We start from the raw sequence: 15,557 nt of genomic DNA on the forward strand, positions 1-15,557 counted from the left end.
TTCTTCAAGGGTACAAGAGAAATTGCCACCAGGAGACGTGGGCGCAGGATACAGCCGATATATGGCTTACCCTGCTCCTGCACAAGGCCCGGCAGTGTTATTCCCCCCTCCAGGTCCACGTGGATGGTGGGGAATGATGTAACTCGGCTTCCAGCTATTGCTGGCGGCCAAATTACAGTGTTTTAAAAATAACTTCAGCTCCGTCTGACGGCGCCGAAGTTACTCACTGTGCACTGCTATAGCTGTAATTCCCATTACGGTCTATGGTGGTGCCGGCTGCGCCCAAATCTCCTGCGCTCTATTCTGCAACCTTAGAGTTTAAACAGAACCTCTGTGATGACAAATATTAGCCCTGTCACTGATAACTTCCTAAATTAGTATCTGATGGACCCCGTTATTCTCATCCTACAGCCTCACTACTTAGCGAATAAATTACCGTATTTTTCAGAATATAAGATGCTCTGGAATAGGTTCTCCCCGATTGTCTTCCTGTGTCCACTATGTGTCCCTTCCTGCCCTCGTGTGTGTGTCATCCCTTCTGCTCCATGTGTCCCCTCCTGTCCTGTGTGTGTGTCTTCCAGCCCCCCTGTGTGGTCCTCCTGCCCCATGTGTCCCCTCCTGTCCTGTGTGTGTGTCCTCCAGCCCCCCTATGTGGTCCTCCAGTCCCCTTGTGTCCTCCTGTGTGTGTGTGTCTGTCTGTGTCCCCTCCTGCCCCCCCCCCCGTGTGCGTTTCTGTGCCCCACTCTCCCCCATGTGGTCCTCCAGTCGCATGTGTGGTCACCCCCGCCCCCATGTCTCCCCTCCCCCTTGTCAAAAATCACGGCAGAGCAACTCACCTTCCTATGAACTGCAGCGCTGTGTGGTCCGCCGCCTCCAGCATGACAGCGCTACACCTGTAAAAGAAAAGTTAGCTGCAGAGTAGCTCACCTACCCAGCGGCGACGATCTGCAGAAATCTCGAGTACCGCCGGCTCCCCCTAGTGACGGCTCCCGTTAACGATTCAATGAGTCATTCACAGGAGCCGTCACTAGGGGAAGCTGTGCGGTACTCGAGATTTCTGCAGCTCATCGCCGCTGGGTAGGCGAGCCGCTCTGCAGCTAACTTTTCTTTTACAGGTGTAGCGCTGTCATGATGGAGGCGGCGGACCACACAGCGCTGGAATCCATAGGAAGGTGAGTTGCTCTGCCGTCATTTTTGACAAGGGGGAGTGGAGATGTGCAGAGGACAGGCGGACACCACAGGGGGACAAGGCAGCGAGTCCCCGACAATGCGACGGATCGGTGGTTCGTATCGGCGGGCGTTCTGAAGTCGGGGATTCCCTGCCTTTGGAATATAAGACGCAGGAACTTTTTCTCCCCATTTTTGGGGAGAAAAAGTGCGTCTTATATTCCGAAAAATACGGTACTTAAAACAAATAGGCAAATCAGGAGGAGAATTGTGGAAACGTGTGTTCAGATTTCTGCTTGGTTAGATTCAAACAACCAGGCCCAATCAAAAAGCTATACATACTTGACTGTGTGCCTGTGGCACACAGTTCTGATTTGGGCTATATACAAGCTTGTTCCTGTCTGACATATGGTAACTTTTATTTAAGAAACGCAACCCTGCAGTTTAAGTAACTCAGTATGTTACACCCTTGCCGAGTTAATCAAGCTGGCAAAAAAATGTCACTTGTGTTTGTAGTGAGGGGAAGAGATAAAAGATATGTTTTATTTAAAGCAAACCTCAATGGAAAAAAAAAGTTACAATAAGCATACTAATGCAATACTTACCTCCCACATAGTGTTCTCTTCAAACCCTTTCTCCCCTCTGGCTCTGTTCGTCAACCACGTAGGCAGAAAAACTTTGTTCTCCATTTCAAAAATGGCACCAATCCCATAATAGCCACTGGGCGCAGACCCGGAAGCTTTGTCATCGCGTGGTCCTAAGTGCTCATCCACAGGGATTAGGATGCAATGGGCATGCACGACATACCACACATGTATTCACATCACATTCTAAATCAGGGATGTCAAAACTCCAGTCCTCAAGGCCAAGGTCCTCACACATTTTTGGCACAGCTCAAATTAATCATCTCCCCCGATCACAGCAGAGAGTTGAATAAGTTGGAGCAGCTAGAGAGTGGGCATCCGACTTTTATTGGCACTGAATAGTGCATTAAGGCGATTGTATTTTGTCTGGGTCCCTGTGATACAGGACCATGATAAGAGTTTTTGTTTTAACTTGCTTATGGCTTTTATATACTGTCAAAACATTGGCATCTCTTGTGTAGCGTTCCTGTTATAAAAGATTTTAAAAATGGGGACTATCCACATATTGCAGCTAGAAGGTGTTGTAGCCTGTCTAGCATGTAAGTTAGCAGTGAATTTGGTTTTAAAAATTGGCCCAGATTAATGAGAAAGAGAAAAGAGATGCACCGCTGCTGCGGCCGTCTGATGTGTCCATACATGCATAAGGGTGAGACCTTCTTTAACTATGATCCTTAAATATTAATGATTATATTGATTGTTCTAATCCTAATGCTGGGAATACATGGCTCGATTTTGAGCCATTAAGATGGCTCGATTGATCATTTCAGACATGTCCGCTCTCCCGCCCAATCTTTTCAACACTCTATTCCGGATTGAAGTGAATGGAAAAAGCTAAGAAGAACAAGCAAAAGGTAAGAGAATTGACTGCAGAATCGAGTGGCAAAGCGATCGAGTGGGCGAATCGAGCGGCAAAATCGAGCCGTGTATGCCCAGCATAAGGTTATTTATCAACTACAATGTAGCTGTAAATATGATCTGCATAGGTAAAACTTACAGGCCTCTGAGAGCCAGGATAAAGGAACATGTGAACAATATCGAAGGGGAAGTATAAAAAAAAGTCTGGTGGCTATGCACTTTAAAAAATGCCATGATTTTGATCCAAAGTATCTTAAGGCTATGGGTATCTATACATTAAATATAAGTCCTAGGAGAGGTGACTATGATCAACAATTACTTAAAAAAAAAAGAATTCTTCTGGATATACAAATGCAATTCTATGCAATCTTATGGATTGAATAGTGCTATGAATTTAAATGTCTATGAATTTAAGTCTTCTTAGAGTGATCTGGAACTGCATTTTGCTCTTGGGACACTAGATGGTGCCATATTCCACTTCCAATTGACCACTGCTAGTTACGTTACTATAGTTATTAAACCCGAGTAAAAAAAAAAGAAAGGGTCGGGTCAAGGATTTACATCACACGTCTGAAGAACCTGATTAGTGAAAAGCGTCACGTGTTCTGACGGCATCAAGCTGACCACCCATGCCTCCGCTCCCTTCCTGTGCATGCCTGAGCTCCCTGGCTGCGCAATTGCGCGGAAGTTTAAATGGCTACAATTACCACTCCCCTGAGTTGACGGAGAAGCAGATTTCCACTCAGCGGTGTCCTGTCACCCGCAGGTTGCGTTAATATATCTCTCACACAGACTCATGCTTGGCACAAAACGTCCAGTATCTGATTGCAAGGTACTGCAATTCAAATAGCTTGTGCTGCGATCACGGAGGACTTGTTCTTTTGTTGCTTACTCAAAGCTCTGGCAGAAAGGTTGAACGCTTTGGCAGCAAGTTTGTGTGCAGTTGTGCACATAATGGGGGTGTATATATTATACATGTAGAGGTGAGCATGTTGTATCTAGCACACGGTAGGGTTGAAGATTATTGCATTGATGGCTATGGTCTATGTTAAACAAGATAGCTTAAAAGGGGCCCAAAGTAAAATACCGGTATCACAATATATAGGTGCACCTATACCAAGGTTCCATAAATTTCTAGTTGATATAACCAACATGAGTTTGAATTGATTTTATGTGCCTGTGGTCACTGGATGTTGTTTGATAACATTTAATTTGTATAATTAATTATTTTTGCATATAAATCCCTGTGCTCCCTATATTTTTCTAGTGAAACATTCTGTTGCTACAGGGAGGAGAGGAGGGCCAACGTCAGGGATGGGAGGGGCTATATAAGAGCAATGCCCTTGACCCGAGCTTGCCAACTTGTTCCACCATGCGGGTTGATGCTGGTGAGCACATGCTAGATCATGCGACGGGCAAACTTTTTCGGCTGCAGGACACATTCCTCTAGCAGCCCGCATACCTCTCCTCCCTCCCTGCAGTTGTAAGTGGTGCATTATGATTAGTTTAATTTACCTAATCACATCCTCCAGTGGCGATCTCCATGGCCACGGCATCATCATATAACACTTACTGATGGCAGGTCACATGACGCTGCTGTGACCATGGAGATTGGCGCTGGAATGTGTGAGTGGGTGGGTTAAACTTAACATTGTGAACCGCACACATCTTTGCAGGGAGGGAGAAGAGGAATCTGGCCCTCTATTGGTGGGCGGGATCCAAAACACCAATGGACCAGATACCCCCTGTGGGCTATAGTCTGCCCAGCCATAAAGAATGTTGGCAGAGGGGGCCCCAACGGGCTGCCTCGGGCCAAGTGCAGTCTAGCATGTAAACAAAACTTGAAAGACAAAAAAGGTTACATACGCATTTATGACCCGATGGTATATAACCTTACAATGTCTCTGGAGGCAGATTTTGCTGATGTGCTCACGGTCTCCGGTCAAAGACATTTTGGGCTCTCTACTGGATATTCAATTTATTCTATATAAAAAACAGTTTTTCTTACTTTTGCTATACCTGTAGTACAGAATATATATGTGAAGGCACAAGCCTAAACAAACAGATAAATAATGACCTACCTCTGCAAACTTCTTTCTAGATGTTCCAAAAAAAGCATCTTTTGTATTACACAAACTTGCAATCATTTCCTTACACATCATCTTAATTGCATCCTTGTTTGGTTTCTCTCTTGACAGTTCCAAAAAGACATCTTCTTTCCAATCCTAGCAGAAGTGCAAGCAAAGTTTGAGTTATACCAGCCCTGTGTACACAACAGTTGTATGAAATTAAACTAGAAGGGAGAGGGAGCAGCCATGGCAGACTGAGGGTAACGTGCACATATATTCCCCATGTGCACATATATTCCCCATGTGCACATAGACCCAGACAATCCGAATATTTAGAGCATATATATCTCTGCTCTTTTAAACATGATTTTTTTCCATTATTTGTATTTGGTATATATTTCTTTGCTCTTTTGAACATGAATTTCCGTGTATGTATGTTTTCCATTATTTGCATTATGTCCACTGTTTATACCAAATTATCAGAAGGAATGTCATTCACTTCTTTTTCCCTCTTCCCAAACCCCCCCCCTCCCCTTTTTCTGGGGAGCCGTATATCCAACACCCTCCCCCCGATATACCTTCCCATATCCTCATGAATTTATACCTATATACATTGCGGATTTCCGTGAATAGACTTGTTTATACGATTACGGATCTCCGTAAACAGACCTATGTTATACACAATACGTATTTCCGTATGGGACACTACATAAGAGAAACATGCCCACTAGTAAGATGGCGGCTCAGCCATCATGCCCTTAGCTGACGCACTTCCGCTATGTACATGGTCCTATAGGCGGAATGTGCGTTCTATCATCACAGATCCGGATAGTCACGCCCCTCCTTACTGGTCACGCACTACGCCCCCTCACCCAGACGTCACTGTGAGGAAGACATTTAGATACGAGTGTGGCGCCAACCTGCAGCATAGGCGCCACACTCGTCTGCACAAGGACACTGGTAAGTGGCGATCTTCCCCCCAGCCCACTGCTATTTTTTCCCCCCACACTCTTCTCTACTCCTTTCCTTTATTACTCATGATAGTTTATCCACCATCCACTTCTCCTTCCGCGTTATATTGCAACATGTATGCTTAGGATTGTCCATGTTCAAGATCAGGCATATCTATTGAAAGACTCTTGTTATATTATAATGTATGTTTGTTTTTATATATATATATGTATATATGGAAAAGGGTTCTCTCTGCATATATGAGGATATGGACTATACATAGACAATGCGTTTATAAACTAAGCAAGTGCGAGAGCATATGGCACTAAACGGCTGGCAAAATTGTATATCTGTGATTGAATCTTATCTATATCAATTAACTACTGTTATTTATGGATACAATGTTCCGTTTTTCTAAATACACGTTGTTATATGCTGATACAGTATTGCGGATACATGGAACCCACAGATATAGTCAGAGATTGTATTGCGATATATTATTTTCAGCTAAAACACTGATAGATGTTCATTTTTGTGTGTTTTTTTTATTTTTTTTTTTATTTTTTTATTGTCTTTTACATATGGGTCTTTTGTTGTTGTTTATATATTTCAGTTGCTCCTGCTTGTATACTTTTTTTGCCTGAGGAAGCGGGCTTGGGACCCGTGAAACGCGTTGCAAACTGTATTTTTCTGTTGGGAGTTCTTATTAAATCGACCTTTATACACATAGCAGTGCTTGTGTTTGTTGTTGGGCGGGTAGTTCCACCCATACCACCCACACTTTTATTGATTTTATTGGTACTAATTTTATTCTATTGGCGCCTCTGTATACTACATTATTAATTGCATCCTTGTTTGGTTTCTCTCTTGACAATTCCAAAAAGACATCTTCTTTCCAATCCTAGCAGAAGTGCAAGCAAAGTTTGAGTTATACCAGCCCTGTGTACACAACAGTTGTATGAAATTAAACTAGAAGAAAAATATTTGGAGAAGAAAAAATAGTTCTAATATCAGCAGTAGTTTATAATAGGCCAACTAGTTTTAGTCACAGCTAATCAAATTACCGGTACGTTAATTTATCTCACACACTCGCATGTCAGTCCTACTTCTGACGTCAGCCCCTGATGAGTCAACGCATTGACAAAACACGTTGGGCGGAGCCACTTCGGACAGGATTGGCTGACAATCCACCTTAATGCAGTCACCCGGGGACCCAGGTCACCCCATCTTGCTATATGCTGATATCCTGATGGCTCTTGAGAGTGCAAATCTTTTTTATCTTTTTAATAAACATACAGTTTTATGCTATAAGAGTATTCTCAGTTTTAGTGTACCTTAAAGCTGATTAAAGTGGAAGTGACCCCTTCCCCCTGAGCCTTCATTCTCCCCTCTGGATATTTAGGAGGACATCGTGGTGAGTGCGGGCATTTTGGGGGAGTGTCCACGCACTTGAACCGAGGTGCATTATGGTTTTGTGAGGTGGTGATCTATCACAGGGAGAGGTGAAGGTCACCTACAAAAAAACAGAGTTAAACGATTGGGTTCTTTTTTTCCTTTTCGGTTCCGTTCTTTCCTATTTGTGAGTCCAGTTGTAAGATATGACAAGGTGCACCCTCCCGGTTGCAGGAGTTGTGACTCATTGACTCTTATTTGTAAGACTGTTCCAGTTACTTTAACCAAGTGCGCATCTGATTGCTTTATTATTATTTTAAGTACAGACTGGTTAGATCTAGCAGTCCAGGGAATTCTCAGCAGCTTTTTCCATACACACAGTTCAAAAGCATACAATTCTCAACGCATGACCTAATTTATAGTCCAACTTTCACAGCCATATGTTATGTTGGTAAAGTGACATCTCTATCCTTTAGTATCTTGTACAACCGTGCCATAGCTTTCCTTCCAAGCAACAAGCGTCTCTATGATCCCGGGAAGATGAAATCTGTCACAACTTCTAGTATTATTATATTACATTAATATAATACACCTTCTATCAACATATTAGTAATGTGTGAAGAAAATACAAACAAAAAGAAGCAACACAAAAACATGACACATGAGGGAAAGTGATCCCGGCTCCACGAGCCTTGCAACCTAACACGAGGGTTTGGCAAACCATGACTCTTTGTTCCATTTTACAGGCTTTTATAAATAAGGGCATTCTAGGGCAAAGTGGTCTTCCCTCTCTAAGTGCAGAAGTCAGCAGGGAAGCAAATATAATTGAGCTCCCATGAGAACCTGTGACAGCCGCCTCACTGCAAAGGACCTGAAGCACGATCAGTGAATCATAAATGGGAGGAGGTGGGGAGGGTTACTAGCTGTGGCCTCCCAACGGCTGTGGGATCCACTGCATTTGAAGAGCTACTCCCCTATTGTTGCACCCCTGAGACAGGTTGCATCAAATTTTAGTAGCAGGGCTACCAATAGGAAAGATCACTATTGATGTAAGGGTTATAAGTTGGTTCATACCTTTTAAAGGGAAGGTCCAAGCAAAATAAAAAAAGGAGTTTCACTTACCTGGGGCTTCTACCAGCCCCATGCAGCCATCCTGTGCCCTTGTAGTCACTCACTGCTGCTCCAGTCCCCCGCTGGCAGCTTGCCGACCTCGGAGGTCGGCGGCCCGCATTGCGTACATTTTTATGCATTCCCGCCAGTGCAGAATTAACACATACATTTTTACGCATTACTGGTTCAATGCGTAAAAATTTACGCATTGAACCAGTAACGCGTAAAAATGTATGTGTTAATGTTCCTGCACTAGCGGGAATGCGTAAAAATGTACGCAATGCGGCACGCTAACCTCCGAGGTCGGCAAGCTGGTAAGTGAAACTCATTTTTTTATTTTGCTTGAACCTTCCCTTTAAACCTGATGAAAGATAAGCCTACCCCTTAGAATAAATGTGAAATTTGTTAACTTCCACCATCTGCAATGTGCATTTTCTCTCCATATTGATGTTGGATTTTTCCTGAAACTCCTGTTTCCTCCCACATACAAAGCACATCTTGGTAAATGATTTGGCTTCCTCCTAGAGAAGCCATAGACTATGGTAAAGACATTAGCCTAAGACCATGGTAGGGATGTTTGATTATGAGCTCCACTAAATGAGCAATTACACATGAATTAATCACACAAGGACCACAGTCTTTACACCCCTTAAGGACCAGAGACTTTTTTTTTCCAGTCAGACCACTGCAGCTTTAACTGTTTATTGCTTGGTCATACAACCTACCATCTGAATGAATTATACCCCGTTTTCTTGTCACTAATACAGATTTCTTTTGGTGCTATTTGATTGCTGCTGTGATTTTTAGTTTTTATTATATTCATCAAAAAAGACATGAATTTTGTCAAAAAAAATGATTTTTAAATTTCTGTGCTGACATTTTTCAAATAAAGTAAAATTTCTGTATATATTTCTGTCCAAATTTATTGTGCTACACGTCTTTGATTAACAAAAAATTCAATAAGTGTATATTTATTGGTTTGGGTAAAAGTTATAGCGTTTACAAACTACGGTGCCAAAAGTGAATTTTCCCATTTTGAAGCATCTCTGACTTTTCTGAGCACTTGTCATGTTTCATGAGAGGCTAGAATTCCAGGATAGTATAAATACCCCCCAAATGACCCCATTTTGGAAAGAAGACATCCCAAAGTATTCACTAAGAGGCATAGTGAGTTCATAGAAGATTTTTTTTTTTGTCACAAGTTAGCGGAAAATGACACTTTGTGACAAAAAAATAAATAAAATAAAAACGTTTCCATTTCTGCTTACTTGTGACAAACAAAAAACAAATCTGCCACGGACTAACCATGCCCCTCTCCGAATACTTTGGGGTGTCTACTTTCCAAAATGGGGTCATTTGTGGGGTGTTTACTGTCCTGGCATTTTGGGGGGTGCTAAATTGTAAGCACCCCTGTAAAGCCTAAAGGTGCTCATAGGACTTTGGGCACCTTAGCGCACCTAGGCTGCAAAAAAGTGTCACACGTGGCATCCTCGTACTCAGGAGAAATAGTATAATGCGTTTTGGGGTGTATTTTACACATCCCCATGCTGGGTGGGAGAAATATCTCTGTAAATGAGACTTTTTTTTTTTTTTTTTACACACAATTGTCCATTTATAGAGATATTTCTCCCACCCAGCATGGGTATGTGTAAAAATACACCCCAAAACACATTATACTACTTCTCCTGAGTACGGCGATACCACGTGACACTTTTTTGCAGCCTAGGTGCGCTAAGGGGCCCAACGTCCTATGAGTACCTTTAGGATTTCACAGGTCCCTAAAATGCCAGGGCAGTATAGGAACCCCACAAGTGACCCCATTTTAGAAAGAAGACATCCCAAGGTATTCAGTTAGGAGTATGGTGAGTTCATAGAAGATTTTATTTTTTGTCACAAGTTAGCGGAAATTGATTTTTATTTTCCCAAAGTGTCATTTTCCACTAACTTGTGACAAAAAAATAAAATCTTCTATGAAACCACGAGGAGAAGTCTAGAAACCAAATGCCTCAAAATGACTGTTCAGGGGTATAAGCATCTGCAAATTTTGATGACAGGTGGTCTATGAGGGGCCGAATTTTTGGTAACCGGTCATAAGCAGGGTGGCCTTTTAGATAACAGGTTGTATTGGCACTGAAGTGCAGGAAGCGCAGGATGTTCTCAAATCATGACCTGGACATGGCAGCAGAGAACATGGGCATGTGATGTATTATGGGCCTGATCTGATGGATAGGAGTGCTAGGGGGTGACCGGAGGTGATTGATGAGGTGTCTCAGGGGGTGATTAGAGGGGAGAATAGATGCAATCAATGCACTAGGGAGGTGATCGGAAGGGGGTCTGAGAGGGATCTGAGGTTTTGGGCGAGTGATCAGGAGCCCACACGGGGCAAATTAGGGCCTGATCTGATGGGTAGGTGTGCTAGGGGGTGACAGGTGGTGACAGGAGGTGATTGATGGGTGTCTCAGGGTGCGATTAGAGGGGGAAATAAATGCAAGCAATGCCCTGGGGAGGTGATACAGGGGGGGGGGGGGGGGTGTCTGCGGGCGATCTGAGGGTGTGAGCGGGTAATTGGGTGCCCGCAAGGGGCAGATTAGGGTCTGATCTGATGGGAAGCAGTGACAGGTGGTGACAAGGGGTGATTGATGGGTGATCAGTAGGTGATTAGAGGGGAGAACAGATGTAAATAATGCACTGGGGAGGTGATTGGGGGGGGGGGGGATCTGCGGGCGATTTGAGGGTGTGGGCGGGGGTTTGGGTGCCTGCAAGGGGCAGATTAGGGTCTGTTCTGATGGGTAGCAGAGACAGGTGGTGACAGGGTGATTGATAGGTGATCAGGGTGTGATTAGAGGGGAGAATAGATGCAAGCAATGCACTGGCGATCTGAAGGTGTGGGCGGGTGATTGGGTGCCCGCAACGTGCAGATGAGGGTCTGATCTGATGGGTATGATGGGTAGCAGTGACAGATGGTGGCAGGGGGTGATTGATGGGTGATCAGTGGGTGATTAGAGGGGAGAACAGATGTAAATATTGCACTGGGGAGGTGATAAGGGGAGGGTCTGAGGGCAATCTGATGGTGTGGGCGGGTGTTTGGGTGCCCGCAAGGGGTAGATTAGGGTCTGATCTGATGGGTAGCAGTGACAGGTGGTGACAGGGTGATTGATAGGTGATCAGGGTTGATTAGAGGGGAGAATAAATGCAAGCAATGCACTGGCGAGGTGATCAGGGGGGTCTGAGGGCAATCTGAGGGTGTGGGTGGGTAATTGGGTGCCCACAAGGGGCAGATTACGGTCTGATCTGATGGGTAGCAGTGACAGGGGGTAATTGATGGGTGATCAGTGGGTGATTAGAGGGGAGAACAGATGTAAACAATGCACTTGGGAGGTGATCTGAGGGTGGGTCTGCGGGCGATCTGAGGGTGTGAGCGAGTGATCAGGTGCCCACAAGGGGCAGATTAGGGTCTGATCTGATGGGTGGCAGTGAAGGGTGGTGACGGAGTGATTGATGGGTGATTGACAGGTGATCAGTGGGTGATTACATGGGAGGATAGATGTATACAGTACACGGGGGGGGGGGGGTCTGGGGAGGATCTGGACCTATTCTAAAAAAATAGCATTGACAGATAGTGACAGGGGGTGATTGATGGGTGAATAGGGGGTGAGGTGCAAACTGTGGTCTGAGGCAGTGATTGGGGGGGTCTGAGGGGTACTGTGGGCGATCAGGGGGCAGGTGGGGCAAGATCAGTGTGCTTGGGTGCTTACTAGAGGGCTGCCTCCTGCCCTGGTGGTCCCTTGATCACTGGGACCACCAGGGCAGGAGGCAGCCTGTATAATACACTTTGTATACATTACAAATTATACACTTATACACTTTGTATGCGGCAGATCGGGGCTAACAACCTGCCGGTGCTTCCGAACAGCCGGCGGGTTGACCGCACGGGTGGGCGGAGCCTATTGCCGGCAGATGCTAGCGCGCGATCCCCGGCCAGCTAGTCCCGCAGGAGCCGCTGCCGATGGGTGTATTGCGGTCCTTGCGGGGTCCACTTTGCCGCCGCCCATAGGTAGTGGGCGGTCGGCAAGTGGTTAATCAGTTTACTCTGTAAAAGTATTGCTGAATAAGCCAGCATAATCTAAATTGATCATAGTAATGGCAACAAGAAACATAGAAGTACTGTATTTTTTGGACAATAAGACTCACTTTTTTTCCCCTCAAAAGTGGGGAAAAAATGTCACTGCGTCTTATAATTCAAATGCAGGGAGTTCCTGACTTGTGAACGCCTGCCAATACGAACCCCCAACCTGCTGCAATGTCAGGGACTCCCTGTACTGTGCCCATGCAGAGGAGGACACGGGACAAATGCAGGACACAGGGGCACAAAGGGGCATAGAGTAGGACACGTGTTGCATACAGGAGGACACGGGGGACAGAGGAGGACACAGGGAGCCACAAGAGGTACAAGGGGGCATGAGGTACAAAATGAGCATAAAATGGGTAGGACAAAAGTGCTGGCACTACAGTGTTTGTGCGTGTGGTGGTGAGTGGGGGAGAAGGGGGCGGTGGTGGTTTTTTTTGCATATAAACCTCCAGTAGATTGGCAATATACACGGTGTGCTCAGACTTTAGTCAAATCTGTGCATCCGAGAGAGAGGAAAAAACACTTGCACTGTGGTCAGTTGCTTTTAATTTACTTGTGACAACACATCATACTGCTGCATACATTGCATTTATGATAAAACAAGGTGTCACATACCGGAGGGTGATGGAAACCGGTGCGGTGGGTGAAGGGAATGAAGGCCTTACAGCCGTGTCGCGCGAATACGGCCGTAAGGCTTTCATTCCCTGCACCCACCGCACCGGTTTCCATCACCCTCCGGTATGTGACACCTTGTTTTATCATAAATGCAATGTATGCAGCAGTATGATGTGCTGTCACAAGTAAATGAAAAGCAATTGACAGCAGTGCCAGCGGTTTTTCCTCTCCATCTTGGATGCACACAAGGGGGCATAATCCACAAGATACCCCTTCACCATGGATGCACCAGGTTTAGTATATATTTTTTCCCATGGTTTTTGTCCTCTAAACCTATTATTATTTATTGTATTTATAAAGCGCCAACATATTACGCAGCGCTAGGTGTGTCTTATGGTCAGGAGTCTGAAAAATACGGTAAATGAGATTTTTAAACATGAATTTGAAGGCACACAGATGTCCCAGGTATACTTTAGCTTCCTCAAAAATCCCAAAAACATGATAGCTGACTGGTCCCTTAGGTTACAGTAGAAACATACTGAATATAGTAGGGATTACACTGTAAGTACTTTCATGACATGCCCATATACTGTGTAAAGAAGTAGATGTCACAAATACATAACAATAATTCCAGAAATATGTTGATGACTAAAAGGCTGGTACACACCATGCAAGTCACTTCAGATCCTATTTGAGTGAGTGATCCGATTGATAGTTAGATTCAACAGCAATAAGCTATATAAGAAAGCTAGCATATACACACATATGCGATTTTTTCAATCAGATTTCCATTTTTCTGATTGAATATTCAGGGGTGTGGAGTCGGAGCAATTTTGGGTACCTGGAATCAGTGGTTTTATAAATTGAGGAGTTGGGGTAGGATGATTTGTGTATTGACTCCAGTATTAGACTAAGGAGTTGGAGTCAAGAAGTCGGAGCAATTTGGGGTACCTGGAGTCGGTGGTTTCATAACCTGAGGAGTGTGAATGATTTTCTTACTGATTCCATATCCCTGTAGATATTAATGATCAAAAATCTACGCCTCCAGCTACATGCTCTATACTTCGGAGGGTGGCATTGCACGCAGTGATGCGGCGAGCGGAGGAACTAAAGGAGGTAAGCTCCCAGCATTAATTACTTTTGCAGGAGTAGCGGGGACGGGGGATCCAGGGGAGGGAGGGCGGTGCGCCCCCCCCTCCCCCCGTCACCCCATCCTGGCTGCTATCACCTCCAGCATGGCGGCCCCCTCCCCACCCACACGCTGGGGCACAGAAAACGGATCAGTTTCTGTGTCCAAAACTGCCTGTGTAGAGGGGGGCTGTGTTTTCCTCTTGCCTGCCACTACCCCTACACGTATCAGGATCCATATGCGGTGCGGGAAACTGTAGCAGATCCGGACATTTCCGTTCAGGTTTTGAAAACAGGTCCCCGCAAACGCAGATGGATCCATTTTTTGTTTAGGTAAAGACGGCTGATATTTTTAACATTGCTATCCATGGCTCTGGTTTTGATCAGGTTTTAAAAACAGAGCCACGGATACGTTCCTGGACCCAGTGTGAACCTACTCTTACTCCACACTATAACTGTAGGGAACAATGTCATTAAAGTAGGTTTCTTTAGCCATCTAATATTTACCTGTAATATCAGAGCAGGGTTAGATAGCTGTTCCAGAGCCTTAATGAATGTGACAACCAGCCCGTTTTTTTCCAACTTGCCTCGAACCCTAACAAAAAACAGATAAATGAAATATACACACGTACATTTATCAAGAGAAAAATAATATGTATTCAGTGAGAAAAGGAAACTCCATATATAAAGTTTTATGAAAGAGTTGTACTTCCAAACGGTACTTGCCATTAAAGTAAACCTGAACTAAAATTCCCCCCACTTGATAGGTTTGCCATGTTCGATATATATCTATACTGTATATATATATCAAGTACATTGTTTCTCTGATGTACACTGCTACCTGCACTAGCTGGCTAGAGCTGCAAACGTTAAAATGTCAGTGTCATGGGTGCTGCCATCTTGCTTTCTACTAATTCGGAAAATGACATAACTTGCATCTTCCACTGTTTTGCTAATTCTAAACAGTGACCGGCGGGGTCCTTTGTGCTGGGTGAACCCAGGAAGGGTGAAGCATTGCACTGTATTAGCTGTTTGTTGTGGATGCAGGCAATAAACAGCAGTTGCATTTTACTGGTGCCCACGTGCTTCTTCTTTTATCTCATTCCCATAGAGGCCCAGTATTGAAATAATAAGCTACTAGAACCCTTACTCTCCCGCATCTGACCTGAGTGCATGAACTGTCCGAATTCTACGAGTATCCGGCCAGCACAGCAGAGCTGCAGGAACCAGTACAGCCAGGAAAGAGTTACATTTTTACTGCTTTCCTTCTAAGAATGCTTGCCTCGTGAATAAAACAACAACTTTAATCGTAATGTTAGATGCTAGCAGGACACATCTATAACTCCTGGCTGCTCCGTGCTGCTGCCACAATGCTGCTCAGAGCTGAAAGCTGGTAACCACAGCAACGGACAGCAATAGGTGTCCGTGTCCTTGCCAGCAGCGGTGAAGGGGCCTCAGCAGGCAGCATTAGGATCTGTGAAGTGCGGTGACGTTACT

At 44.7% G+C, this 15,557-nt stretch overlaps 1 protein-coding gene across 4 annotated transcripts in view; it reads right to left on the reverse strand.

Moving 5' to 3' along the window:
• Nucleotides 1–15,557, reverse strand: part of PRKDC (protein kinase, DNA-activated, catalytic subunit) — a 270,531-nt gene that overhangs the window by 49,327 nt on the left and 205,647 nt on the right. For 3 of the 4 annotated variants that reach the window (XM_068237357.1, XM_068237356.1, XM_068237358.1), the window contains 2 exons: nucleotides 14,568–14,655; nucleotides 4,748–4,891 (listed from right to left, as the gene is read on the reverse strand). In XM_068237357.1, the coding sequence (XP_068093458.1) occupies nucleotides 4,748–4,891; nucleotides 14,568–14,655 (232 nt within the window). Of the gene's footprint in view, nucleotides 1–836; nucleotides 894–4,747; nucleotides 4,892–14,567; nucleotides 14,656–15,557 lie in introns of all 4 variants that reach the window. The other variant, XR_011020922.1, reaches the window with a different exon arrangement.

The sequence above is a fragment of the Hyperolius riggenbachi genome, chromosome 5, assembly GCF_040937935.1.
Source record: "Hyperolius riggenbachi isolate aHypRig1 chromosome 5, aHypRig1.pri, whole genome shotgun sequence".
Classification (NCBI taxonomy): domain Eukaryota; kingdom Metazoa; phylum Chordata; class Amphibia; order Anura; family Hyperoliidae; genus Hyperolius; species Hyperolius riggenbachi.